At 40.6% G+C, this 26,770-nt stretch overlaps 3 protein-coding genes and 1 pseudogene across 3 annotated transcripts; 3 read left to right on the forward strand and 1 right to left on the reverse strand.

Moving 5' to 3' along the window:
- Positions 1-1,971: 1,971 nt before the first annotated feature.
- Positions 1,972-3,413, forward strand: LOC121747147. The gene is made up of 2 exons (XM_042141142.1): positions 1,972-2,165; positions 2,248-3,413. Exons 1-2 carry the CDS (start codon positions 1,974-1,976, stop codon positions 2,785-2,787), a joined length of 732 nt encoding a protein of 243 aa, XP_041997076.1. The 5' UTR covers positions 1,972-1,973; the 3' UTR covers positions 2,788-3,413.
- Positions 3,414-9,431: 6,018 nt separating this feature from the next.
- LOC121747416 lies at positions 9,432-12,365 on the forward strand (annotated as a pseudogene).
- A 250-nt stretch (positions 12,366-12,615) lies between these two features.
- LOC121747415 (WD-40 repeat-containing protein MSI4-like) lies at positions 12,616-22,521 on the forward strand. The gene is made up of 11 exons (XM_042141451.1): positions 12,616-12,852; positions 13,111-13,250; positions 19,698-19,772; positions 20,080-20,155; positions 20,227-20,413; positions 20,671-20,752; positions 21,350-21,427; positions 21,521-21,600; positions 21,844-21,917; positions 22,074-22,173; positions 22,273-22,521. The coding sequence occupies exons 1-11, from the start codon at positions 12,624-12,626 to the stop codon at positions 22,283-22,285; spliced, it is 1,134 nt and encodes a 377-aa protein (XP_041997385.1). The 5' UTR covers positions 12,616-12,623; the 3' UTR covers positions 22,286-22,521.
- Positions 22,522-25,000: 2,479 nt separating this feature from the next.
- Positions 25,001-26,688, reverse strand: LOC121746455 (probable polyamine oxidase 5). Its single transcript, XM_042140294.1, has one exon. It carries the CDS (start codon positions 26,608-26,610, stop codon positions 25,105-25,107), a length of 1,506 nt encoding a protein of 501 aa, XP_041996228.1. The 5' UTR covers positions 26,611-26,688; the 3' UTR covers positions 25,001-25,104.
- Between the last annotated feature and the right edge of the window lie 82 nt (positions 26,689-26,770).

Raw genomic sequence — 26,770 nt, forward strand, 5'->3', positions numbered from 1 at the left:
ATTGGAAGTAACGGTGTTTGTAGGAACTTGACGGAATGTATTAACTTAAAACACTAATGTAACTTTTTGTATGAAATACTATATAAACTTAATACTTTTTGTATTAAATTGAAACAAAGACAAAACATTTCGTATGAAACATATAATTACCCCTAACTGCGTCGGAACGAATCATATTTCTCATTCGAACACTTAAAAAAAAAGGGGTAATTTTCGGGACTTTAAGGAGATTCGCCGCAATTTGAGGTATTGCTTTTGAAATTAATTTCAATCTTCCCTGATAATTACTGTCATTTATCTAGATTATGCAAGTAGTCATTGTTTTGAAATTAGACTTTTGTGAAAATACCCATGTTACTTTTCATCTTTTGAAGGTATAAATAAGTGGAGTAGTAGTAGTTGATAATGAGCAAGAATATCAGTTTTCTGCTTGAAGCTCACATTCCAAAAGAATTGGGAATGAGCATTATTAGGCCAAGCGTGAAATTCTAATTAATTTAAGTATGTTATTTATATCATTGAAACATATTGTGATACAAATCAAACAATTCAAATTTAATCAAATTATTGCTCTTAATGAATTGCAAGTTAAGTTGCAGTAAAATTTGTGATATCCTCTGATTTAAACAGTACTTATTGATAAAAAGAATCAACAAACAAAATGGGTGAAATATCTAAGATTCAGTTTTTACAGAACCACAAATATATACTCTCTCCGTCTCACTACAAGTGAGGCGTTTCAATTCGGACATTGTTTTGCAAAAATGATACTAATAAATACTCCCTCCGTCCCAGATAATTGGGGTCAGTTTGACCGGGCACGGGTTTTAAGAAATGTTTGTTTGACTTTGATTTAATTGAAGTATGTAGTGAAAATGGACCCCACCTTGTTACTTTTTCATTGCCAATTTCATGTAAATCCTGAATTGGTTATAATTTGAGTATAATTAAAAATTTATATTCAATGTTTAATTTTTAATTAATGTGGATTAAATGGCAGAATTGCAAAATGCTTAGCAAACTTACATAAACAAGCTGCTAAAAAAAATTGTCAACCTGTGCAGTTAACAAATTCGAATCAGTGAAGTCAATTTCTTTTGTCATTCAACTCCACAACATACAACATTGAGCTTTGAATCAAAGTACACACAGCATGTTTTGGGAGGGAAATGCCAAGATCCAAAATTTTATGGAGGGAACTTAGCAGCAACCCATACCAACTACCACTACCTATAAAAGGACTACCTACACAACAAAAGGAGAGTTGTAGAAGTATTGCCCTCAGAAAATTTTCATCATAGGGCTATGGATTCTGCTGCTGGAGAAACTGCCGGAGAGACAGCCGGAGACATAGCCGGAGATAAAGCCTCGCGAATGATAGGAGTGAACACCAAGAATTTGATAGCACAAAGCATGCTACAAGGAAGCCGTTTAGGTAAAATACCATATGGAGGTTTTGTCAAAACAGCCAAGGACTTTGGAGTGAGTAGGAAGACAGTCCATCGAATCTGGGCAGAGGCCAGCAAGCAAATCCAACGTGGTGAACCTGTGAGCATAAAAGATCGTGTTAAAGGCTTCAAGCGCAATGATCAAATTAAGCTAGATCAAACAGGGTAAGAGCTCTGTCTGTTCTTGAAAGATCCACCATCCGCAAAATGGCTTTCAAGCTAGATTTAAGTAAGAGCACAGTAGGCCGAATGGTGAAATGTGGAGATCTGAGGCCACACACAAATGCTGTTAAGCCGGTGCTTACTGCCGTAAACAAGGTATCAAGAATGAAATGGGCCTTAACTCATGTGCAGCCTGTTGTTAACAATGGTATGCTCAAATACCACTCAATGCACAACGTAGTGCATATAGATGAAAAATGATTTTTCATGACAAAGACTACAGATAGGTACTACCTGCTGCCAGATGAGGAAGAACCATATAGGTCATGCAAGTCAAAGAGGTTCATCGCAAAAGTGATGTTTATGTGTGCAGTGTGTAGACCATACGTTGGAGACAGTGGAGATGTCATATTCGATGGAAAAATAGCCATCTTGCCATTCACAACACAAGAGCCAGCAATGAGAAAATCAAAGAACAGGCCAAGAGGCACCTTGGAGACCAAGCCCATTCAATCAGTGAACAAGGATGTAATGAGAGAATGCCTTATTCATAAGGTACACTATTTTTGCATCAATTTTTTAAGTCAAACTGTATCTAATCATACTCCAGACCTCACACACTTAGATAATGATGCAGATCATACCAGCAATCAAGGCTAAATGGCCAGATAACATAAGCAAGGACATATTCATCCAACAAGACAATGCCAGACCTCACATCATGCATAATGATGCAGAATTTCAGTCAGTTGCAAACACAGATGGGTTCAGATTCCATATCATTTGCCAGCCATCTAACTCTCCTGATTGTAATGTCTTGGATTTAGGATTTTTCAGGGCCATCCAGTCTATACAGGATGACAAATTGGCTAGGGGAGTGGATGAGTTAGTGGCTAATGTGCAAGCAGTCTTTGATGAACTTAGTGCAGGAACATTGAACAAGGTTTTTCTGACTCTTCAAGGATGTTTAACTGAGATTTTGAAGGGGGAAGGGGGGAATGGCTACAAAACTCCACACATTAACAAAGAAAGGTTGACAAGGCTGGGGATACTGCCAAAGACATTGGAGGTTGAAGAACACATAGTGAAAGCTGCAGTGGAATACCTCCAGCAGCCTGAAAATAATGAGATCACCTCATATGACATCTCAAGTATCAGTAGAGTTGTAGGGTTCTAAGATCAGTAAGGTAAGGAACATTTTTTGGCAGTTGAATGTGGAAGCCTCAAGATTAGGTGTGGCTTATGCTATCAACTGTTTTTTGTACACTTTTGTAAAGCCTCCAAACCTACATATGTAGGGGTGGCTTCTAAAATCCTAATCCCTCAGAACATTGTCATCATAGGGCTGGGGATACTACCAAAACAGCCTCCTAACCATGTAAAGGGGTGGCTGTTGTAAAGTCAGTGTGTGGTTTTTATTTCCCTCAGATATTGCTGTTTATATCAACTCACAAGTAAGCCTCCTAACCAAACAATAGGGGTGGCTTAATATTCAACACATATCTATAATAACAACACACTGCAAATCATCATAGGGTATGATCAACACAATAAACAGCAACATTCAATCAACTAGTTTAACCACAGCAGCCAACAAACCAGCAACATTCAATCAACAAATGAAACCACAGCAGCCAACACAACATCAAACCTCCAACACATACCAACAACCACAGCCTCCAACACATACCAACAACCACAGCCTCCAACAAACCCATACCAACAAACCACAGCCTACAACAAACCAATACCAACAAACTACCAGCCTCAAACCCACACCAAAAAACCACCAGCCTCCAACCCATACCAACAAACCACCAGCCTCTAACCCACACAAAAAAAAACAACCAGCCTCCAACCCTATAAAAAAACCACAGCCTCTAACCCAACCCAACAAATGTGAGGGACAATACATTTAGATTAAATCTAAATAACCAGGCAGCAAAATGGCAAGCATCTGCCTCTCAAAGTCCGAATACACGACGGGAGGGGCTTGAGCTGGATCGGAGGGGGTGGCTGGTGGACCATCGGAGGGGGTGGCTGGTGGACCATCGGAGGGGGTGGCTGGTGGACCATCGGAGGCAGGTGGTGGTACACGGTTGTAGAGTGGGGCTTTTGGTGGCGGCCCGTAGTAGGGGCAACCACAGTCCAAGTAATCGATGGCGGATTGAGAAGGCCAAACATCAACGGGAATGAAGGATTCCAGTTGGGTTTCGGGAACAACAGTTTCAGCTAGGGTTCCGGCGACGACAGACTCATCGATGGCGGAGGGGGAACCCCACATATACTCTGGCGTCTCTGGGACGACGAGAACGTCCAGATCGGCCGATAAAATGCCAGGAGAGTCAGAATGATCACCCATCGCCGTAGATTTAGGGTTTTCAGAAAGCGTAGGTCCAGTATTTGGACCTGATGGGGTTCGATTTTGTGTGGAGGCGGATGAAAATGGTGGAGGCGTTTTGTAGATCTAGGGTTTTCAGAGGGAGATTATGGAGGAAGAAGGGGAATAGGTTGTGTGGAGAAGGAGATTAAATGGTGCAATGAAGTGGAGTAAATGGTGCAATTGGGGTAGGTGAACCAGCAATTAAGAGGAAGAAGGGGAATCGGTGGAGTATTGAATTTGAAGTTGAAGGAGATGAAATGAAGTTGAATTTGGGTAATTTGGGTAGCCGAGGGTTGATTAGGAGTGGAGTAATTTGTTGCCAAAAATGGAAAGTTTGAAGTGGGACGGACTAAAATGGAATACTGGGACGAATTATCTGGGACGGAGGGAGTAGTTAAAATGAAGAGGTAGTAAATTAAGTAAGAGAATAATGTATATACGATTCTCTTCTATATTATTGTCACACCCAACCCCCTATGACGTATGCACATAGAATAAATAAATTCAAAATTTAAAAATAAATAACCCACGTGTCGACTACATAAACACACATATTACTAAGTTAAAAAACACACATTTATCAGGTACATAATTCAAAACATTCTGAACAGTAGTGAGACCCTCTCACCGCTCGATATACTATACATTTATCTACATGCAAAAATGATGAGGAAAAGAAGGTTGTCAAAACGCGCCAGCCGCCGAACCTGACAACACGTGCAATTCCTACGACCCATGTCAATCAAAAACTTCACTGATATCTTATTCCTGAAAAATATTATTGGTTTATATGAGCCACAACTCAGTGTATATAAACCTTACCTTTAATTCCATATCCCAAATATCACACATATTCTTTAACCAATATATAGCAATAACCAACAAATATTTAAAAACAAATTCATATACATATGCACATGCCACTTTGTTCAGTTTATTATTCTGTGACAAATCAAGTATGGTATCTGCCCAGGATTCCATTGTATATGACCCGAAGGTCCCATTGCCTCTGTGTACACACACACACACACACACACACATAATGTAGTGATATATAGGGTTTGTACAATATATATGGTTTGCATTTGATTACATCCATATATATATATAGGGGAGCGTTATTGGTAATGCACGTGAAAAACGTAGGCGTGCTTTTATGGCTACCATGGACAAGACTGCAGATGCCATTGCCGAACTGATGAGAATGATGGAAGAGGTCTCTATTGATGTGAAGGATGACCAGTGCTCCAAAATTGCAGCAAAGGCTTCATTGAAGATGATAGGCGTGCACGAAATGGAGCCAGAAGATGATGCGAATCAAGTAGAAAAGATGACGCAAGCTATGGAGGAAGAAGAAATTGTCAATCTTGAATTTCTTTCTGTCTTGGAGAAGGTGATGCACGTGGCTGAGGCAAGGAAGAGATGGGCAACTGATGGACCATCATTCGATCATGGTTTTGACGTTGGTGGTAAACAGGTAGGTTGAAGACTGACTTGTCAATTGTTGTGGTGATGTTAATTTTATTTTTTTGGTAATTGTTAACGGGGAATGTAATTCGTACACATCTAACCATGGTATGTAATTAATTAAATATGGCCCCTGATGAACTGTATGCGAACCAAATTAATATGTAATTTGTATAATGATTCAACTCCCTCGCACCTAATATACTTTCTTTTCGTGTGGTGTGATTGATTGGGGATATCTTTAATTTTTTTACTATGTAACAATTGGCAGGATCGTACTACACCAACAAGTTGCGTTAATTTAAAACACTGCTTCTCAAATGAGTCTCGTTCTTCAAAACAAAAATGCCAAACATGCGTTCTGGATAATGTAAATAACTCTCTTGCAAAATTGTTTTGGACTTATTAGATTGTTTTGAAATAATATGTCTTGAGGATGAACGTAAATGTTAAATGAATGAACTTTTTTTCTCGAAATATTGTAATCGCATTCGGGGAGCTAATTTGTTCTATAGTCTGAAACATAGTCCGATTGCACTGAACTACTGTTAACCTATTGTTGATTAGTTAATGATAGAGCAAATTTGATGAACCAAATTCTTCATAATATGTAACAAAGTCGGTATCGGGATGAAGAAATCTAGCCATTTACTGAATTCGGGTAATACAATTGACAGGACGTGTATATGACACCAACCGCTGTCCATATCGAACAAAACACAACGTCCGTCGACATACTACGTCAAGAAAAGGAGCCAAAGGATAATGGAGTACATGTATAAATTTATATGAACCAATTGCTTATTGTGTAATGGATGATCATATATGATGAACCAAATTCTCTATAATATGAAATCAATATTGAGATTGGCTGAAGTATTTCAGCCAAAGACTGGAGTCGTCTACTACAACTGTCAGGGTGTTCTTACGACGACAACCGCAGACCATTATGTACAAAACACAACTAGCAATTCCAGGCTACATCAAGATAATCAGCCAAGTGATGTTGGAGTACATGTACAAATTTTGATTAAAAGTATGACTTTTTGTTTATTGGTAATAGTTGAAACAAAATGTTTACATATACTTTGCTGAATAGAATTTTAGTGTGGAGGCGGAAATACAGTCTGTATTGGATGCGTTTAAAGAAATAGATGTCGATGATGATTTCGTGAATGAGGGTTTGAATGCCAAATCAAATGATGGCTTGCCTGTCACAGCAACTCCAGTGCCAACAACAATGGTAGTAGTTTATGACAACAACAAGGTAAGGCTTTACAAAGCCAGGTTCGAAATGTCATTATTTAGAAACGAATGTTACACTATGTTGACGTGCTTTTATTACTACGAAATGTAGAGCAAAAATGTGATGGAAAAGATGGATGTACGTAAGAGATTCAACCTCGTCGCGCGATTCAACTTTCTCTTCTCTCTTCTGCAAAATTCGTGCGATTCAACCTTCTCGTCGATGTTGGCGTCGCCGTCGCCGTCGCCGTCACGTTCTGCAGGAATCGGACGCTGAATTGGAGGAAAAAGACGTAGCTGATGGTGGAATTAAATGCTAGAGATGAGAGAATCCAGGTTTTGGAAAGGATTGTGGAGAAATTAGAATCGGAAGATTTGGCGGAGGAGGAAATGCAGAGGTGCTTTGATGAGAATGAGATGGTGATTAGGGAGATCGGCGGTGGAAGGAGGTGGATGGTCACAGCCATTGCCACTGCTGCTGCTGTCATATTCTACTTCCATGCTCACATAAATCATTGATTTTTGTTGATTAAAGTTTCAGTTTTGGATAATTGTTGCTAAATAATGCACTTAATTTGCTTCAATTTTGTGTTTGCTGCAATAGGATTTATTTTTGATCACTACTATTATGAGAATTTGATTTCTTGAATCTTGATGGTGCTTGAGTTTGGAATTAGATCACTTCATATTTATGTGTTGTTCTTTGTGTTTTGTAAACAAGAGTGAAGTAAAATCAGAATAAGAGTGATGTGTTTTGTAAACAAGAGTGAAGTAAAATCAGAATAAGAGTGATGTGTTTTGTAAACAAGAGTGAAGTAAAATCGGAATAAGAGTGATGTGTTTTGTAAACAAGAGTGAAGTAAAATCAGAATAAGAGTGATGTGTTTTGTAAATAAGAGTGAAGTAAAATCATGTCAAAAATCAAAGCGATGACAACAAGTAATCAATATATCAATCAAATATTTTATCCGTATTTTTTTGTTTCCCAATTTATACCTCTTTTATTACTGTATTAATCGCTTTGAGATTAAACGAATAAATGAAGCAATCCTTCACGCGTAAAGCAATTAATTTCTTTTGCAATACATAGGAATGAAAGTTGTCTCTCTCAGAAATGAATATTTAGTAGCATAAGATTTACAAAAATATTCCTTTAATTTTCTTCTTCACCCAAATCTCTGCTTACAGATCTGTATCAACATAGTTAGCACCAACTTTCTCTCTCTTAAAACTCGCAAAACACATCCACTGCGTGCGATTCTCCGACGATCCGTGAGGAAACCGCGATTCAAGCAATGGACGACCGCAACAAGCCATACTCAGGCGTAATGGAGGCGGCATCATCACTGCCAAGAGTATCCAATTCCTCGAATCCCAGCTCCAGAAATTGGACGGCCAAGATGCTAGAATTGCAGACTACTTTGACGTAATCGCAGGGACGAGCACCAGAGGGCTGGCGTCGGAGTGGGCGGAGCCTGCTGCAGCTCCGCCACAGAGAGGAAAGCACATTCCGCCGCCGCTTTTGTACAGGAAGCGGAGGGGGAGGGACAGAGCCAGTGTTCAGATGCTCGAGAGGGAGGTTGCCATTTTAGACGTGAAGGAGAGAACAAACCGAGTAATTTGATCCCATATTTAAATTTCATAATATAATTTACGAAAATACCCTTTGCCTATTTTATATTATTAAAATAAATAATATTTGTTCCATTAAGATGTGTGGCTGAGATTTGTTCTCTAGTTATACACTTAAGATTAGTTATATCTTGATCAATATATATATATATATATATATATATATATATATATTGCAAATGAACACAAAATATGCCATTGCAAATGAAATATGTAAATATGCAAAATGATGTATTTCTTTGGGTTAGAGATGTCACAATTATTTTCTTTCTTACTTTACTTTATCTTTATTATAACTATTTATTATCATCTTCGCAAAACAACGGCCGAAAAGAAACGTCTCACTTGTAACGAGACAGAGGGAGTACTACACACGTAAAAATGAACATGAGTTGGAGCTTGCTTCCCTGGTTATTAATATTCTTTGAATCCGATCTCAAATAAAAATCTCTAAATTATTTTCTTAGCCGTGTGACTCTAAAATTGTTAATTTCAATGAAAACATTTAAATAAATAACATTTCACTATACGTTTTTAATCGATTTGGTTCTACCAAGTTTTTGAACTATATAAAACAAAATTCATTCAAATTTCACAAAAAAAAAACAGAAGAAAAACTCAAAGGAATATTGTGAAATGTTAGTAGTAGATATATACATTTTTTGGGCCATAACAAATTATTTTCCGTCAAATTTCACAAATAGCACTTGAATCCCATCTGAAATATTCTCAATATTCGAATACATAATAATGGGCGTTTGACTAAAATAAAATACAGTTAAAATTGAAAATGTAAATTAAAAATAACGAATTACAGCATATATTTTTGAAAAAAATACTACTGTTACTTATAGGATTATGAAAATTAAATCATAATCAAGAGTTTAATTTTTTAAAGTCTAAAATAATGGTATGGTGTTACAATAAAATTTTTTTTGTCAGATTAATACATCCCTTATACATATAACCTTTTTTGGAACTTATTTTACATTTTATAAATTGATTACGAGTCAAATGTTTTGGTCAGTTACTTCAAATAAAAAATTTAGTTATACCAACACTTACCAAATTTTTTTGTACTGATTCTGCAGATTATACACTAATCTATGATCAAATATTATTGAATTGAGGTGATTCGCACCTATATATATTCAAAAATCAAAAGACGATCAGATAGAGGCGATTGGAATGAAAACATTGATTGCATTCGAATTGACGAATTTTACAATTTTGGAGGAAATCTGCTGACCTTCCGTCATAATCAGAGTTTTCAACTACAGAAAGGTAATTCATCATCTCAGACTTGCGTCAAAATTCAGTCTTTCTGCTAAACTGATTTCTAATACTACCATTTTGCTTCAAAAGATTCAGTCTTTCTGCCTAACTGATTCGATTTTGCACTTCAAAGACTTGGGTTGTGATCTAATTGATCGAGCATTGCTTTTGTTACTTAGCTTGTTTTATGCTGCGCATTCCACTTCCCAATTTCATCAGATTGCCTACTTATGCAGCAACTCTAGCTTTCTAATCTGATAGCCTTATTGTTTGAATCGGGTTATTAGATATGTTTGTTGAGAGGCAGTGTGATTTGTTATGAAATTCTTGGTCCTTTTATGTTTGATAACTTGGTAATGTTCAATTACCTCAGCTGAATTGGAGCTAATCAGGGTTCCAAGAGTGTGGAGCAAGATTTTGGGCATTGGGGATCAGTGAGCGGAGTAGTCTTTGAATGTTTATGCAATGATTGAATTAGGGGAGGCATCTGAACCCGGGTCCAGAATGTTGAGTTTTAGATTGGCGAGAAGTAGTTCGTGTGGTGAGGACGAGCGCTTTCTCCGGCAGATGACCTATGGGAGCAGTGGAGCTAAGAATACTAGCCCTCTCGGCCGATTGGGGTCTAGGAACACAAGCCCTTCCAGGCAGAAAGTCATTAAGACGAAACCCCGGGGTTTGGACGAAGAAACTGAGACAACATTTTGTAAATTTGTTCGGCCAGATGTATGCATGGAGGATACCATTTGGGCTATGCTGCCTGAGGATTTATTGAATGAGATTCTGGCTAGAATTCCACCGTCCATGATATTTAGGCTCCGTTCTGTTTGCAAAAGATGGAACTCGATTTTGCAGGATAATAGCTTTCTGAGATTTCATTCACAGGTACCGTCTCACGGGCCTTGCCTTCTTACTTATTGGAGGAATCCACAGATTCTTCAGTGCTCCGTGTTCAGCTTGCCAATGAAGCAGTGGTTCAGGATTCCGTTTAATTTTCTACCACCGTGGGCTTTCTGGTTGGTTGGCTCTTCCGGGGGTCTGGTGTGTTTCTCGGGAATGGATGGTACAACTTTCAAGACGTTGGTTTGTAACCCGTTAACACAAACTTGGAGGACTTTGCCAAGTTTGCATTATAAGAGCATCCACAGTGTTTCCCTTGTAGCCGGTCGTGTAGAACCCTTTCCAGGCAGCAGGGCAGTTCTTCCACTCCCAATGCATACAATCTATGTTGCCTAACATACCGGGGAACCCATGCTTCTCCCCGTGCATCAGCTCCTGGCAGTCTTCGGGGGTTGGGCTTCGAAGGTACTGCTCACCGAATATTTCAACCACGCCCTGACAAAAATACTTCATACATTCAAGGGCAGTCGTCTTGCCGATGTGGAGGTACTCGTCCCACATGTCTGCCGCGCCTCCGTAGGCCAGCTGCCTGATTGCCGCAGTGCACTTTTGAATAGGTGTGTGGCCGGGTCTGCCAGCCGCATCGTGCCTGAAGCGGAAACACAGATATCGACGTTCCAAAGCGTCGACAATACGCATAAACAAGGCCCTGCTCATCCTAAAACGCCGCCTGAAAAGGTTGGCGTTAAACCGCGGCTCCGGTGCGAAGTAGTCTTCGTATAGCCGCTGATGTGCAGCTACGTGATCCCGGTCAATCACTGCTCGGCGGTGGACAACGGGTCGAGGTTGAGGTACCGCCGGCTGCGAAGCCCGTTGTAGCAGCCGGTCTATCTCTCGGGACGTATAGGCATCCAAATGTTCGTTCAAACGCCGTTCGTACTCCTCAGCATCCCCACCACTACCACTACTACTACCACCCGCGTTACTCATTTTGCTTTGTTGTTGATCTTGTACAGAAAACAAGTGGTGTGAATGAAAATGTCGTGCAAATTGCGTATATATAGTGTTTCGAAAATTTTAAAAAAAAAATCGCTCGCCGGTTCCTCGCCGATCGGGAGACTGCAATAGCGGCGAGCCGATCGGCGAGAGAATCGGCGTAGCCTCGCCGAAATTCTCGCCGATTTGGCGCTCGCCGGCTGCAATAGTTCGTCGAGCGCCAAAAATCGGCGAGCCGCTCGCTCGCCGACCACTGGAGATGCTCTAATCAGCAGAGGCAGTTGATTATGGTTGTTGATAGGAAGGATCGATTGTTTAAAGTCATAGCCACTAGCGATATCTATGGCGACAAGTCATTGCCCACTGAAGTATATGACTCAAAGCTCGACAAATGGTCAATTCACCAAACCATGCCTGCTGTGAACATGTGCTCCTCAAAAATGGCTTTCTGCAACTCAAGATTGTATCTGGAGACTCTTTCACCACTCAGTCAATGATGTATCGGCTCGATACAGGGTACTGGGAGCACATACCTGCAAAGTTCCCCCGGTCTTTGTTGGATGGATATTTGGTGGCCGGGACTCAGAAACGCCTGTTTCTAGTTGGAAGAATCGGACTGTACAGTACTCTGCAGAGTATGAGGATTTGGGAGCTTGATCATACAAAATTTATTTTGGCCGAGGTGTGTAGATGCCACCAAAGTTCTTTCGATCTCTTCTGAGACTCTCAGCCGAGAGATTTGAATGCTTCGGACAGGACAATTTGATATGCTTCACGTCGTGGAACCAAGGGAAAGGTCTTCTGTACGACGTGGATAAGAAGGCGTGGTCTTGGATTGCTGGATGCGATCTTCAATCCTACAACAGCCAAGTCTGCTTCTACGAGCCACGATTTGATTCGACAATTTACTGATCTTGTTGCATTCTTCAATTTTTTGTTGCTTAAATATAAAACAAAAGGAATGAGCGTTTTATATCTTGTAGCTTTATATATAAGCCTTTAAAACATCTCATAAAGAAAGAGTTTTTATGAGCAAGAAAATGACGGTTACTCCATGAAATGCGAGTTAGTTAGTGAGGTGCTTTAAATAGTGAGGAGCGGATGAAGAAAATCAAATCAAAATTAGAAGAGAGAGAGAGAAAAAAGGGGGGGAACCAAAATACAAACACAAGTCGAAAATGGAAAGGACTCCACCAAGGAAGCGCGGGAGGCTGAAGCGATCGACGACATCCTCCATGGGCAAGGGCAAAGATGCCGCCGGAACGCCCTCCAGAATTAAACCGTCTGCCTCCCACAAGAGGAAGCCCGCCGTTAACGAGGGTTATAACCACTGGAAGCACAGCTCGTCCCCGTGCTTTATGATTGGATCGCCTCTCACAATCTTACCTGGCCCTCTCTCTCCTGCCGGTACGCCTTTAGCACTTGCTCCTTTTCTGTTTGGCGCATTCTTGAACACAGCAACTTCTGCGAATCTATATCTTGTTTATCTTTAATCCCGCAATTACATTTACTGCTCAGAAAAAAAAAGTTTTACGTCTCCCAAACTTAGGGTTTTACGCCTCATGAATTTCACATTTGGTGCCTTGTGTTTTCTTGAATTCTGTCTTACTTCAAATGCCTCTGTTTTAATTATTATCAAAATATTTCAACTTCCTTTTTTTGCAGCTGGGGGCCTGTTCTTGAACGAGGAGCTCAAAAGAACATACAACGACTTTATGTTGCGATTCGAGCTCAAAGCCAGCGAGACCGCAACGATCACTGCAAATCACACAGCAAAAGCAAGCAACACAACCTCACGCAACAGAGTAATCGAGCTAAGATAGATAGATCTGGGAAATCGAATGTATATTGCAAAAGAGGAATTACAATTAGCAACAACAAAGCAATAACTCCACAATAACAATGAGAATGAAAACTAAGAACTGCTACGGATCACGGATCCTAGCCCAAATCAACAATCACACAACTAACATAACAAAATGAGAGTGTGGTCCCTCCTTTTATAGTTCACGCAATGCACACCGCATCCGCCTATATTCCCCTGTGCCTTTGCTCAGCGAACTCACGTACTCCCCTTTCCCATGCCAGCTCGGACGTCCACGTGGACCTATTACTATTATCCGCATACGACCCTTATTCCTTCATTGCATAACGCGGCTATTCTGCGAATTGTTGCATGCACATATGTGGATTATGCATGCAACAATATCCCCCTTAAGGTTCCTTGTCCTCAAGGAACCAAGGAAAACGTGCTTTGATTTCATCCGCATATTCCCACGAAGCATCCGCGGGTGATACCCTTCCCAATGTATGAGCCACTGAGTAACAGTTTGATTGTGCCTCTTCACCATTTTTCGTTCAAGTATAGCTTGCGGCAGAGCATCCTTAATGTGAGATATAGCAGGTAGGTTGGGCACCGGACCAGTAGGTTGAGAAGCCGGCCTAAGTAGAGAAACATGGAACACATTGTGGATGGTGGCTGATGGAGGAAGATTCAGCCTATAAGCCACCTTGCCGATCTTGTCCAGAATTTGGTATGGCCCAAAAAACTTCGGTTCAAATTTATGTTGCTTGCCTCGGATGGACTTTTGTCGTTAACAGTGTTGTTAGGGTCGCGGGTCGGTCCGGGGCGATGAGGCTGGACCCCGGGTCGCGGGCGATGGGGCGCCGGGGCGAGGGACCCACGAATCGGGGCGCAAAATTATTTATTATTTATATATTAGTAATAATAATGATTAAAGATAATTCACTATAATAAAAATACTTATATTTACATAACAGGAAAAAAAATATTTTTAAAGTTCAATTTTATAATAGAGTCATTTTGGAAAGATGAAAGATTGGAAGAAATAATAAATTAATAGCAGTATAGAAATGAGGAAAAGTAAAAAGTTGAAGTATAGAAAAGAGGAAAAGTAAAAAGTTGGAATGATTTAATGGGCAAAGAGGCGGTGTAATGCCTCGATTTTATCAAAATATTACTCCATATTAAAAGTACTAGTATTAAAAAAGGAAAACAAGTCATATTTCTCCTCCCTCTACACAAAACAGATTCACGGCCATCGTCGCCCTAGCAGTTGCTCCAGTCGCCCCGACCGCTCCGAGCGCGCCCCAACCGCCCTGAGCGCGCCCCGACGGCGCCCCACGTATCTCGCTCGGCTCACCCATGTTGGGGCGAAGCCGGCCTCGATCATGGCAACCCGCGCCCCGAGCGCGCCCCGGGCGCGTTTTTGACAACACTGGTCGATAATCCTGCAGCATCAGCCACACCCAATCACCAATTTCATACTCGCGATCCACCCTGTGCTTGTTGGCTTGCCTTTGCATCCGGTCCGCAGCCTTCTGCATATTCGCTTTGAGCACTGAAATCATTTCCTCTCTGTCCCGTAACGCAATATCTACTGCCTCCACCCGTGAAACCCCGGGCAAATACGGCACATGTAGAGGTGGAGCATACCCATACAGAGCCTCGAAGGGAGTCATTTTGATGCTCGAATGGTACGAGGTATTATACCAATACTCGGTGAGACCTAACCATTGATGCCATGAATGCGGCTTCTCCCCAACTGAACACCTTAAATAGCATTGCAAGCATCGGTTAACTACTTCGGACTGGCCATCTGTCTCCGGATGATAGGCTGTGGAGTACAGGAGATCGACTCCCAACAAGGCAAAGAAGTCAGCCCAAAAAGCACTCATGAACGTTGCACCCCGGTCACTGACTATCTTTAGTGGCATCCCATGAAGCTTAAAAACTGAATTCATAAAAGTTTTAGCCACTTGTTTAGAGGTAAAAGGGTGAGTCATTGCCACGAAATGAGCGTACTTGCTCAGCCTGTCCACTACCACCAGTATGGCATTTTTCCATTGAGAAGTTGGCAAAGCCTCCACAAAATCCATAGTTAAGTCAGTAAAGAGTGAAGTTGGAGTAGGCAATGGCTGTAGTAGCCCAGCAGGGGGAGAGTTTCCTGCCTTGAATCTTTGACAAACGACACAGAGCCTCACAAACTCCCTTACTTCCTTCATCATCTTAGGCCAATATAGTAAGGCTGATAGCCTCTTATAAGTAGGCAGAGCCCCAAAATGCCCCCCAGAATGCCCCCCTAGAGCAGACTCATGAAATATTGCCAATATTTGTGCCTTCAACTGGATGTCATTTCCCACCACTAACTTCCCATATCTCCTCAACTCCCCTTTCTGCCAACTAAATTTCGGATGGGATTCTAGGTGTTGCTGTTTTTCTGAGATAACCTGTTGTAGCTGCAGATCCTTCTCCCATGTAGATTTGATTTTAGCTATGAGTTCCAAGGGAATGATGTAAGAGGTGAGAGCATAAACCATAATTTCAGGAACTCTTGAGAGGGCATCAGCTGCAGAGTTCTCTACTCCTCTCCTATACTTAATTTCATAGTCGAAGTGCATTAGCTTAGCCATCCAAGCTTGTTGTGTAGGTGTAGTGAGTTTCTGCTCCAAAAGGTACTTCAAGCTTTGATGATCAGTCATAATCACGAACTTTCTGCATTGCAAATAGTGATACCACTTTTTCACGGCCAAGAGAATAGCCAATAATTCCTTCTCATACACTGATAAGGACTGATACCTAGGAGATAATACCTTGCTGATGAAGGCAATTGGATGCCCCTCTTGCATCAATACTGCTCCTATTCCCACCCCAGATGCATCAGTTTCCACCACAAAGTCCTTGGAGAAATCCGGTAAGGCCAAAACAGGGGTTGAACTCATCAAGAATTTCAACTTTTCAAAGGCTGCCTGGGCTGCTTCTGTCCATTCAAAGGTCGACCCTGTGATAACTTCCACCAGAGGCTTTGCTATAGCACCATCGCCCTGAACAAATCGCATGTAATACCCCGTTAGACCCAAGAAGCTCCGAACCTGTTTAACCGTTTTAGGCTGAGGCCAGTTTTTGACAGCCTTAATCTTAGCTTCATCTGTAGCCACCCCGTTCTCTGATATTATATGGCCTAAAATTCCACCTCCTTTCCACCAAAAACACACTTGGACCTCTTAGCTAGAAGAGAATGCTCTCTCATTAACTCCAACACCACCCTAAGATGCCCAACATGTTCAGCTTGGCTTCGGCTATATACCAATATGTCATCGAAGAATACCAACACGAACTTCCGCAAGTACTTCCTGAATATGGTGTTCATCAAGTTCTGAAAAGTAGCTGGTGTGTTTGTCAAGCCGAAGGGCATGACAATAAACTTATAGTGGCCCTCATGGGATTTAAAAGCAGTTTTGTGCACATCCTCCAGATTCATCCTGACCTGCCAATAACCTGACCTGAGATCAATTTTTGTGAACCAACCAGCCGCTCCTAGCTCATCCAACAGCTCTTCAATCACAGGAATAGGATATTTATCCTTCACAGTGGCTGCATTCAAAGCCCTGTAATCTACACACATTCTCCAAGTATTATCCTTTTTCTTCACCAAGACTATAAGGCTAGCATAAGAGCTCTTGCTGTTCCTTATAACCCCGGCTTCTAGCATTTCCTTAATCATTGTTTCAATAGCATCTTTCTGATGAGCTGCATACTTATAGGGCCTCACATTGATAGGCTCAGTTCCCTCCTTCAGAATGATCTTATGGTCCAGCTCCCTTTGTGGTGGTAGGCCTTTAGGTTCTTCAAAAATCTCAGCAAACTCCTCAAGTAGTTGTTCCAACTCAGGCCACATTTCTTCCTTACCTATTCCATTACATTGCCAAGTAATTCCCTCCACCGCTGTCACCACTTGGCTCATTTTTACTGGTTGACCAGAGACCTCCTCTTGAGTTATTAGTTGGATGCAATTGAGCTGCTTCTCCTTAGAATTCCACTTCTCTCCCTGCAGCTGATACAACTGACCATCTAACTTGAACACCATACTGAGTGTGTTAAAATTCCAGCCAATATTCCCCAATGTAGATAGCCAAGTCACTCCCAATATCAAATCATAGGTTTCCAAGTTAATAACATGAACCTCAGTAGTGAATTTAGAACCCTGCATTTCCCATTGAAACTCCTTGCATTTTTTTGTGCACTGCAGTAGTTGCCCGTTGGCTACCTCAACTGCTGCGGGTGCTACTTGTGTCCACTTGCATTTGATCTTATCAGCTATGTGGCTCAAAAAGTTGTGCGCGCTTCCTGTATCCACCAAAACTCTAAGGTATTTTTTCTGACAAACTCCCCTCATCCTCATAATTCTTTCCCCATTAATTCCCCACATAGCATGCAAAGATAGCTGCAAGTCCTGGGCAGCTTCACAATCATCCTCCTCTTCCTGCTCCTCAGACTCTTCTTGCTTCAATTCCTCAAGCAATTGCATCACGTAGGATTTCCTTTTAGAGCAGCGGTGATTCGGTGTGAATTTCTCTGGGCACCAAAAGCAGAGGCCCTTAGCCTTTCTCTCATCCATTTCCTTACTTGGAAGTCTAAGTGGTGGTCTCGTTGAATTCCCTCTATCACTCTCCTTAATGCTCCCATAGCCGCCCGTACTTCCACTCGGCTTGTAGTTGGTGGTAGTCACCGTCAGTGATTTGTTATTCGCACTGTAACTGCTCCCCTGCGAACCTCCCCCTTGGCTCACTTTAGGCTTGCTCTGCATCGCCTTGACAGTGAGATCCTGCAGCTTGGCTAAGGCATAAGCATCGTCTAAGCTTTGCGGCTTAAACATCCTCACGGGCAGCTGTAACTCATCCACAAGCCCGGACAGGAAGAAACTGAGCGCCTGCTCTCCCGACACCTTTGATCTCGGGTATAACTCATCAAATTCGTCCATGTACTCCGGCAACGAATTGGTTTGCCTCAAATTTCTCAGATCAGCTAATGGATCTTCATAGGCGTGTGTCCCAAACCGCGCTGACATAGCTCTCACATATCCACCCCAATCTGCGTAGGCTCCTTCCCCTTGCAAACTCACAAACCCCCGGTGCCGTTGCAATGCCTTCCCCTCTAGGTGCAGCGCTGCTGTTTTCACCTTTTCCCTATCCTCCGTCACCTTCGCGATTTCGAAGAAGAACTCCGATCTCATCACCCAACCTTCTAGTCCAGTTCCATCAAACTTAGGGAATTCTTACCGAGTAGATCGGCCGAGATCATTTCCCCCTTCATTCTTACCTCCACCATCGCCTACGACCTCCCGTTCCCCTCTCACTCCCGCCGTCTGATTCTGTACGTTTATCGCCACAATCGTTTTCATCATCTCCTCCATTCTCGGCTCCGCTCTCTCCTGTTTCTGACCCAATTCCACAATCATTTCCATCACCCGCCTCTCCGACTCCATCACCTTCCTCTCCGCCTCTGTCGATCCCCTCGTGCTCACCGGCGTCATTTCACCGAGAACCGGTAGCTCTGGATACCACTTGTTGCGATTCGAGCTCGAAGCCAGCGAGACCGCAACGATCACTGCAAATCACACAGCAAAAGCAAGCAACACAACTTCACGCAACAGAGTAATCGAGCTAAGATAGATAGATCTGGGAAATCGAATGTATATTGCAAAAGAGGAATTACAATTAGCAACAACAAAGCAATAACTCCACGATAACAATGAGAATGAAAACTCAGAACTGCTACGGATCACGGATCCTAGCCCAAATCAACAATCACACAACTAACATAACAAAATGAGAGTGTGGTCCCTCCTTTTATAGTTCACGCAATGCACACCGCATCCGCCTATATTCCCCTGTGCCTTTGCTCAGCGAACTCACGTACTCCTCTTTCCCATGCCAGCTCGGACGTCCATGTGGACCTATTATTATCCGCATACGACCCTTATTCCTTCATTGCATAACGCGGCTATTCCGCGAATTGTTGCATGCACATATGTGGATTATGCATGCAACACTTTACCTGTCTGAGCAGGTGAACTTTCTATAATTCTCAGTTGTAGTTAATTCCATTAATGAGGTCAAAAGTGCTTAAGCAGCACATGAAGGTCTTTAGCACGTTACTTAACAAGAGCCTGTATAATTTTAAAATCTTGGTTTAAATTATCATATACTTATCTCTTTTCTTGCTTTTGAAATGGGTTCTATGTTTTTATATTCAATATGGAACTTGATTCTGTTGTACCCTACCCTGTATTTGTATCCAGGCATCTGTCCTGACTCTTTGCATATTGTTTTACATTAGTGTATTTGTAGCAAGTGTTATTTAGGTTTATCTTCTCTTTTGATACACATTATTTAGAAATTTATTTACCCAAGAACTGCTTGATCTTTTGCTTGAATTTTTTTTATATTAGGTTTTTATTTGGGACGTGGAGGCACAACCTAATCGGCGAGCTATTCTTGGAGCTGAGGAGTCTCGCCCAGATTTGGTGCTTAATTAATTATTTTACTTGGGTCTTATAATGTTTAATGTTAGGTTCTTTCTTTATTGACTATCTAATATGTTTAATGTTTTACTTGGGTCTTATAATGTTTCCCGAGTTGAATATTTACATTGGTCTAGTAATGTGATGCTAGATTCTCTGCTCTGGTTTGTGAGTTGTTAATAATTGGAACCATGTTGTTTTTCATACTAGAATTGAGAATTTCTATATATTTTATTTTGATTACCTTTCTGTATTCTCCACACTTAATGATTTTAAGAACATTGAAAATTAAACTTTTCACATATATCAGGTCTTATCAGGACACCAAGACATTGCAGAATTTGCTCTTGCAATGTGCCGAGCCGAACCCTTTGTGCTCTCTGGAGGTACGGAGTTTTTTCACATAATTTTTGGGGGTTTTCTTTTTTAAAGATTATAATTACAAGTTCTTTTACAGGGAGGGATAAATCTGTTGTGTTGTGGAGTATTCAGGATCATGTTTCAACACTTGCCAATGCTGGAACCCAATCTGCTGAGTCTGCTAGTTCAATCATAAAGGCTGCTGATAATTCTACAGTTGGCTCACGCGGGATCTTCCAAGGCCACACTGATACAGTTGAGGATGTTCAGTTTTGTCCATCAAGGTAATACTCCTTGATATTGAATGATATGATGAGTATTGTATGTATACACCTATTTATGTTTCTCTTTACCTATTACATTAATTCATAGTACTAATATTTTGTTTTTAATTTTTTGCATGTGCTTTAATAATTGCTTTCAGATGCCTTTCTCTTTCTCTAAATTGTGTCTGTTCTATTATGTTTCTGCTACTCCATACTAGTAAGTGTTAGTAAACGATTTCTCTTTGCTGATGTGTCATATTCGTTGCACTTTGTAGCTCTCAGCAATTTTGTAGTGTTGGAGATGATTCTTGTTTGATATTTTGGGACGCAAGGATTGGAAGTGATCCGGTTGTTAAGGTTGGGTGGATATTTTCTTGATTTCTTTTTTATCTGCATGCTTGTTGTCTTTTCTTTAGCTTCAGAAACTAGTAGTCTGTGTACAGCAGTTGGATCTTGGGAGTCAGCTTGTCCTGATTCATAATTAGTCTTTCAGTTTCAAAACATAACCAATAAAGAGATTTGATTGATCTGAAGTAGATCAAAGTAGTGTAGTTTATCTCGAGTGTAATTCATTAGACAATCAAAACTGCCTCCTAATTTTCCAAAATCGTTGAACTATATAATGTATCTGGTTGTTTCATGGTGAAAGTTAAGGAGGGAGCTCAAGGTTTTGGTCAAATAAATAGTTGTGTTTCTATTGAAGTTTTCCTTTTTATGCATCGTATCTTCCTGAATATGTGTTTTCTTTGGTAGTTGTTTTCAAGTAAAGCTGTTTCTGTTAGTTCATTTTACTTCTTCCTTACCCTAAGATGTTGCTCAAACTATTAGGTTGAGAAGGCACACGATGCTGATATTCATTGCATTGATTGGAATTCGCATGATGAGAATTATATTCTAAGTGGGCATGTAAGGATTTTAATATGCTTATGTTGATTTTAATATGTAAATTTTCAGGTGCATGTTTCAGCGAGTGGAGTAAGTGCCCCTGTCCATAAATTTTCAGGTCACAGTGCAGCTGTTCTCTCTGTCCAGGTATTTCATTTTCTTATAAGTGTATCACATCCTTTCACAATGAATATAGTATGTTTTCTTATCCTAATACAATTAAATGTTTGGAAATCCCAGTTGTCACCTGACAAATGCTCTGTATTTGGGAGCTGTGCAGAAGATGGCTTGTTAAACATCTGGGACTATGAGGATTTTAGGTGATATTTTTGCAATATAAATACTGTATACTCCCTCCGTCCCACTCAAAGTGATGCTTTTTCCATTTTGGGATGCCATTTCAAAGCGACACATTTCTAAAAATGGAAATGCCATCCTCTCTACTTTATTCTATCTCCAATTAACGCACTAAAAACATTGCATAAAACCATGTGCCGAAAAAGAATGCTTCTTGTTTTTACTTCACTCTTTGGTTGATATGTGCATGCTATTTTGCGACACAGGTTGGTCAGAAGGAAGACACAGGGTCAGACCCTGATACTCCAGCAGGGTTGTTTTTCAAACATGCTGGGCACAGGTGAATGGCCATAACTATTATGCACTTCTGTTACTCTTGTGTGATGCTGTGTTTTATATATGAATGATATACTGTGAGGATAATTACAACATATCGAATGCGTGCATTGGAATAAGGTTGTTTTTTTTCTTAAATAGTGGTTATTTTGAGTTTCAGGGATAAGGTTGTTGACTTCCATTGGAATGTTGATGATCCATGGACAATTGTTAGTGTATCTGATGATGGGGAATTCGCCGGTGGGGGTGGTACTCTTCAGGTATCATACTGTTTGGCAGTTGACACATCTTCCAGCCGTCTCGTCCTGATAGGCTTTAAATCTGACTCATCCCGCATTATGCTACGTTTTGTTTTGCAGATGTGGCGTATGACAGATCTTCTATCCCTACCTCAAGATGAAGTTTTGGCTGAGCTTCAGAAATTCAAAGACCATGTGAGTGAGTGCTCCAAGACTTGTGTGTGACAATGACATCATTCTGTTGAATATGTAGAAATGAAGTGGATTTATGCTATTATCTGGCCTTGTATGGGTATGCATATTAGTAGGGAATATTCATTTGATTTTGCGGCATAATATTTGGAGCAAGGCATCAAGTTGTGTTTAAAACAAAATGCAGAACTATTCTAAGAGAATGAATAAGAATGAATTAGTAGTAGTAGTAGTAGTATATTACATTAAGTATTCTATATTAAGAAAGTGAATAATAATGTTTGGAGTAAATGTTTGCGGCATAATATTTGGAGTAAATAGCATTTAGTACTAGTACTAGTATAGCATTGAGTAAAAAATTTAGTGTAATACTATGTGTTACTTATATTACTTCAACAATAAAATATGAGTAAAATAAGTTAAATGTAATTATGAGTCCACGTACCCCTAATAATTTTGAATTTTTATAAGAAATTTTAATTATTTTATTTTGTTTATATAATTTGTAACTAAATTTGAGAATTTCGAAACTTATCTCATGTTAGAACTTAAAATTGATGGGTCACGACTAATTTCCCTTTCTTTCTAATGCTTGGTTCCAAGATTAATGTACAGAAATTGTAAATAACATATAAATTTTAATATTTTAGATGATATTTTGATATAAAAGTCATATTGATGGAACTATGCAATGTGTTCTTGGCCCCAATGGAGTATAAAATTTCTGCCTCTCTACTTGCATACCCGTATGTGAACTAATTTTTTTTTCTCAAAAACATAAATATTTTTAAAGGAATACCAATTTTAATATATAAATAGTAAAGTAAGAAAGATAAAAATAAAATGTGCACTTATATGTCCTACATACTTTGTAAATGGAGTAGTATATATGTGGGAGGCACACTTTCGGTTCCATAGTTAGTATTTAAGAAATGGTCCATATTTCATACTAGTACTTATTAAATATCATCATGTTGAATGGAATACTTTAAATGGATTCCAACTTCCCATTTTAATTTTAGGATTTTCACTCGATTATTGTCCTACATACTTATAATGTGTGGTATTTTTTTCCTTTATTGTAAATTGTAATTGATGTACTAATTGAAAACAATGCTTCTAACCTGAGGAATAAGCAGCAGCGACTATGCATTCATCACCACATAAATTACTTGTTGATGAATTAATGGCTAACATGAAAAGAAATCTCCAGTCAATTTAGTAATTATTGAAAAGGTGGCCGAAACTTTATGTCAATTGGTTGATTTGTTACTAGGTTATGATTTGCAGGAAAGGCCACAATGCCAGGTAACAAATTGATATTGGGAGGATATTGATATATTTAGGGAGATTTATTAATAATTAACGATATAAATACTTTTTTATAAAGTCACTCTTGAGATTATGACGGTTGATTGACACAAACACACACAAAATTAATTAGTTTGATTCGAGCCTTATTGAGTTCGTGTACTGAGGTTCGTCCGTTAGAATCCTATAGATCGAGTTGGGTTGAGTCTGGATAACTCATTTAAAAATATTAGTTCATGTAAATCAGGTTTAGTCGTGCAATGTTATATTTTTATCGTGCAAGTCAGGTTAATGTCATTATCATGTTGTTTATGCCGTACCACTCATGTTATGTTGTATCGTTAACAAGTTTGTATTGTATGCATGCGGATCATGTTTAGATTTGAAGGTTGCCGATCAAATTTATGTTCGAATTGACAATTTCCTTACCAAATTCGAAACAGACCTTATTAAATTATATCATTATCAAGATAACCTAATAACAATTCAAATCTACACAATTTGCCACAAGCCTACTCCATATGACTAGACACACACGTTATCATTATAATGGAATTACACTTTTAATTAAAACATGGTCATATACAAAGAGGGGTACCCCCTCAAATGATGATGTCCAAGATTCCACATTTTTTTAACAAACTAATTAGGTCAACTTATATGTAAGTCAATGATTAATCTAGACTAGCTGAACTAATCGTTTATGTAATGCACGAATTAAATAATGATTTAAAACAATAATAAAAAATTAGGAAAAGAAGTTTGAAGATACCCCACAAAAACAAAAATGGAGGGAGGGGGTATGGAGACGGAAAATGTTAGCCGATTTTCACGGATCCTGTCCTCTCCCATAGCTTAAAAAACAGCCCATCAAACCTACACAAAATGAGATTCAAAACGTCCTCTTTTACTCTTTTCTATCCCATCATTGATTTTCTATTAAACATTTTGAGTTACCAAAACTAACCTCTTGTTGAGAATAAATAACATAAACATTTATTCAACCAAACAATATTAGTAACAGTCAATCTTATCTAATTTATCACACGGTTCTTTTATTTGGTATTCAACTCTCAATTAAAGAATCAGTTCCAGAATAATAAAAGCATAGGTTCAAAAAGTACTTTTGTCACATAGAATTATCAATAGTAATACTAATAAACCAAGACTAATCTCAATTAAAGAATCAATTCAAAAATATTGAAAACGAAGCTTCATTAATTTCAATTCACCACATATGAAATTGAAACATGCTTCCCCATCTCTCCTTTTCTTTGCTCCCTTCCCCAACATCTTTTACAAGGACAGAGAAGAAGGTTTAAAAAGATATTTTCCAAATTGAATGTAGAGAAAGAAAAATTAAATAACCATAATATCCAAGAAAAACACTTTCCAAAATAAAAACTCCCCGACTTAAAAAAATTCTAATACTGCAACAAACAAAATATTTCAATTAATACAATTATAGTGTTTAAGCAGCCTATTGGCTTCCCTGAGGCCACTGAAGTAGGCTCCATGAGTTGTCGAGTAATGCGTTTTATGCGTTGCTTCGCCGGCGAAAAGGATTTGCAGCGGCGGCGGAGCTGAATCCCCGCCGCCGTATTTCGGCAGCGGCTCAGCCAATGTGTCCATGTCATCTATACTCGAACCAACTGCCACATAGCTGTATGATCCCAAAAACAGTGGATTACTCCCCCATTGTGTCCTCAACACTTCATCGAATTTCTGGCTGATTTCATTATGTTGTTGTGATGGCAACAAATTCGACACCGTCCTCGAAAAGCCGCCGATGATCTCATCATCGGTCAGCTTTTCCAACTCGAGAGCCTCCTGTCCTGTAAACCAGGATAGGACAGTTCTCGAGTTGCTATAAATAGGGCATAGAAACGACGTCCTTCGGATCCACTGAGGAACCTTCGGGTTCCTCAGCTCGGAATCCGAGGGATGGAACACCATTTGCAAGAAGGGGAATCCGTCGTTGTCACGGTAACTCGGGCTAAGATGCAAAAACACCTTATTAACAAGGCCATAGCCGAGCCTGGAAATGGCTCCGGCCTTGCAGCTGGGCAGCGAGGGATGGAACAGATTCCATCCCTCGCTGCTGGTTCCAGCCTTGAGCACCCCAAGGGACACTGTCACGATGACGTGATCCGCGGACATGGCCGTCCCGTTGCTGAAATGCAGAACGACGGGGCGGCCTTCGCAGGAGGACGAGGCCCATTCAATTTTTTCGACTTTTCGGCCTAATTGGATGACCCCGTCCGGGAGGACGGAGGCGAGATGGTCGATGATGCCGGAGTATCCGCCGGCGACGGTGATCTCCTCGCCGGGCAAGAGAACGTAGTCCTTCTCGGCATTGTAGTCGAGGCTGGAGAGGTCGGTGGCGGAGGTGTAGGTCCGCTGTATGCTCTCGTGCATCGCGAAAACCGCCTTCTGCAGCGATCGCTTGCTCCATCTCCCCACAGATATACCCTTCTTCTCCTTCTCCAGATACGCGGCGAGGCCGCGGCGGAGGAAGGAACCGACGCTGAGATCGCCGCCGTTAACAAGGCATTGAATATCGGCCTTTCCGAGGATGAAATCCATGAGACTGGTGAAGAGGCGGGAAATCGGGTCGACGAAGGCCGGGGATAGGAGGTGGCCGCCCTCCGCCGCCGTGACGGGATCTCCGAGAGCGCCGTCCATGCACTCCCACGGCTGATCGGAGATGAGCAAGTTTGTATCTCCGGCGATTTCGTAAAGGGGGCTGCCTTCGATCCCGTGGATCCACGTGGCGCCGTGCTCAATCCGGTCTCCAGAAAATTCGGCGGTGCTGATTCGCCCACCGATTCTGGAGCCGCCCTCCACCACCGTGAGCTCCAGGGAGCTCGCGGCGGCTGTGTACAGCTTGTTGGCGGCCGTGAGGCCGGCCATTCCGGCGCCAATTATAACCACCCTGGGTTTTTTGCTAACCATAGTTAAAAAACAAATTGGTGTGATGTTTTGAGGTTGAGAGAGAGATAAATGGAGAGAATATATATAGGGTGAAGCAAGTGATGGCATATATAGTAGTAATAGAGATTACTTTATTTAATGTTGATGATATTTATATTATGCTAATAAAGACATGACTCTA

Source organism: Salvia splendens, chromosome 9 (assembly GCF_004379255.2).
Source record: "Salvia splendens isolate huo1 chromosome 9, SspV2, whole genome shotgun sequence".
NCBI classification, from domain to species: domain Eukaryota; kingdom Viridiplantae; phylum Streptophyta; class Magnoliopsida; order Lamiales; family Lamiaceae; genus Salvia; species Salvia splendens.